Source organism: Mus caroli, unplaced genomic scaffold, assembly GCF_978045245.1.
Source record: "Mus caroli unplaced genomic scaffold, Mus_caroli_1 scaffold_17, whole genome shotgun sequence".
Lineage (NCBI taxonomy): Eukaryota > Metazoa > Chordata > Mammalia > Rodentia > Muridae > Mus > Mus caroli.
In genome coordinates, this window is record NW_028227272.1 from 16418449 (window position 1) to 16420831 (window position 2383).

The 2383-nt window shown below is 38.6% G+C and overlaps 1 protein-coding gene across 1 annotated transcript; it reads right to left on the minus strand.

Moving 5' to 3' along the window:
• Positions 1 to 757: 757 nt before the first annotated feature.
• Positions 758 to 1702, minus strand: LOC110288949 (olfactory receptor 2AJ1-like). Its single transcript, XM_021155177.2, has one exon. The coding sequence runs from the start codon at positions 1700 to 1702 to the stop codon at positions 758 to 760; it is 945 nt and encodes a 314-aa protein (XP_021010836.2).
• Positions 1703 to 2383: the final 681 nt, after the last annotated feature.

Here is a 2383-nt window from a genome sequence, read left to right on the forward strand (position 1 = left end):
TCAAAATATTGGATGTGACATGTGTTGCGTGTACCCTGAAAAGCTCCCCCCACCTTACCTGCCTTTGTGGAATGGGGGAGTTGGCACAGAGCCAACAACACAGACTCTGGGAGCAGGTAAAAAATGCTACAGAACGCTCATCTGAGCACTACCTCAAGCTCCTTTAATATCCTCCACCCATATCTCCATTGGTTTGAAGAAAATATCTATTCTAAACAGCAGTTCCTGACTGGCTGGCATTATCTGCACCTACAATCCTTGCTCTCAGGCAGTCCTCAATTAGGTTATCCTGCAGGAATGCTGGAATCACAGGCAGACCTCAATTAGGACCTCCTGCAGGAGATCCTTTTGCAGCTACAGGGCCCCCAGCATTTACTAGAGGCAGACCTGCTGTTCCTGCTACAGATACGATTAAACTTTTACCAATTAAATTATAGCTTTCTATTTTGTTGCAAATACTAAAATTAATTAATCAATTTTAATAGAAAAAAATTTCCTTTGCATTAGTTTAGAAAATGGCTACAGCGGTTGGTACACATAATTCCACAATATTTTCTCTAAATACATTAAAAATATTTTGTCTTCTTAGATAATGTGTATTGTTGCCTTACTACAGCATAGCAAGACTTTATCGTGGGCATCTCTATACAGACATAAACACATACCTGGGTACAATTACTCATTATTATGAAATAAATATGTGAAACAAGCTTAAGAATATGAGTTTACAAAACACAAAAATGAGGCATTTTTCTATTCATTCTTTATTCAGAAAATTACTTTGGAATATGTTTTTCAAAGCCATGAGGACATCTTTATTACGAAAGCTGTAGATTATGGGGTTGAATGTGGGTGTCAGGATGGTGTAGAATATTGCCAGAAACTTATCCTGCCCTGGAGTGTGGTATGAGCGAGGTCTCATATATGTAAAAATGACTGGCCCATAGTACATTATGACAACTACCATGTGGAATAAACAGGTGGAAAAGGACTTTTGCCGGGCCCCTGATGAGTGCATTTGGAATACAGTGAGGAGAATTTGCATATAAGATATAGAGATCATGGAAAATGGGATCAGCAGAAAAATAATGCCACTCACATAAACTCCTCGTTCATAGTGTGTTGTGTCTATACATGACAATTTCAACATGGCAGGGACTTCGCAGAAAAAGTGATCAATGGCTCTTGAGTGGCAGAAGGGAAATTGGAGTGCAAAAGCTGTGTGTACTATGGAGTTGAGGATCCCCACCAGCCAGGAGCCTGCAGCCAGGAGCCCACTGAAGTTATCCCTCATCAGCACAGGGTAGCGAAGTGGATGGCAGATGGCCACATATCGATCATAGGACATGGCTGCCAGGAGAAGGCACTCACCACCTAGCAAGGTAACTGAGAGAAATATCTGGAAGGCACAGCCTGCAAAGGAAATAGTTCTGCTGCCTGAGAGAAAGTCAGCAATCATTTTAGGAACAATGTTGGAAATGTGCAAGATATCCATGAAGGAGAGATGACTGAGCAGGAAATACATTGGGGTATGGAGTCGAGAATCCCTGTGGATTAGGAGGATCATGAGGGCATTTTCTGTTATAGTCATAATAAAAATGAGAAATATAACTGAGAAAAAAGTTAAGCTTGTCTTTGAAGAAGAGAACAGTCCCAAGAGGATGAAGTTGCTGTTAAAAGTGTAGTTTTCATGTTCCATCATATTTCCTCCTATTTTACCTACAAAGAGATGGTTATTTAATTATGAAAAAGTCATTAAATCTTTTACTTACTTATAAGTTTAATAAAATTAGTAGATATGTAATTTGTGTTCACCATCAAGTGCCTCATAGAGGGTTTCAGAGTGGATGTGTTGTATGAATATATATATTCATATATATATATGTGGCTCTAACAAATTTTAGTATCTAGTGTGGAATGCACCTCTTCATATTTTAAATGTCATAACTGCTCTTATTGCATATGTCTTACTTTAGTCAGTCGTTTATTGAGTAAAGCTTTCAGAATTCCACACACTGGGTAAACTCCACTAGGGATTCCTTTGGGTGGGACTCTCTCTAGGACCTACGCATTATAAAATCATTCATTAATTAACTGTAGATTCCTTTTGAAACCCATACTTTCCTACTCTTTTGCACTCGCATCCTCCTTGAAATCTTGAGTGAAGAGAAATGATATCTGGTTATGAAAGGAAGGAAGGAAGAATAATGACAGCATGAATTGTGTGGGTCATCTCATGTTAAGCTTAATTAACACAATAGAAAAACTGCCTGAAGTAAGTAATAGAAACGTTCAATACTTCTTTCAAATGAGTCCATGACTAAACATCAGTGTGTCTTTGTGTTTCTGAGAGACAGACAGACAGATGGAGAGACAGATACAG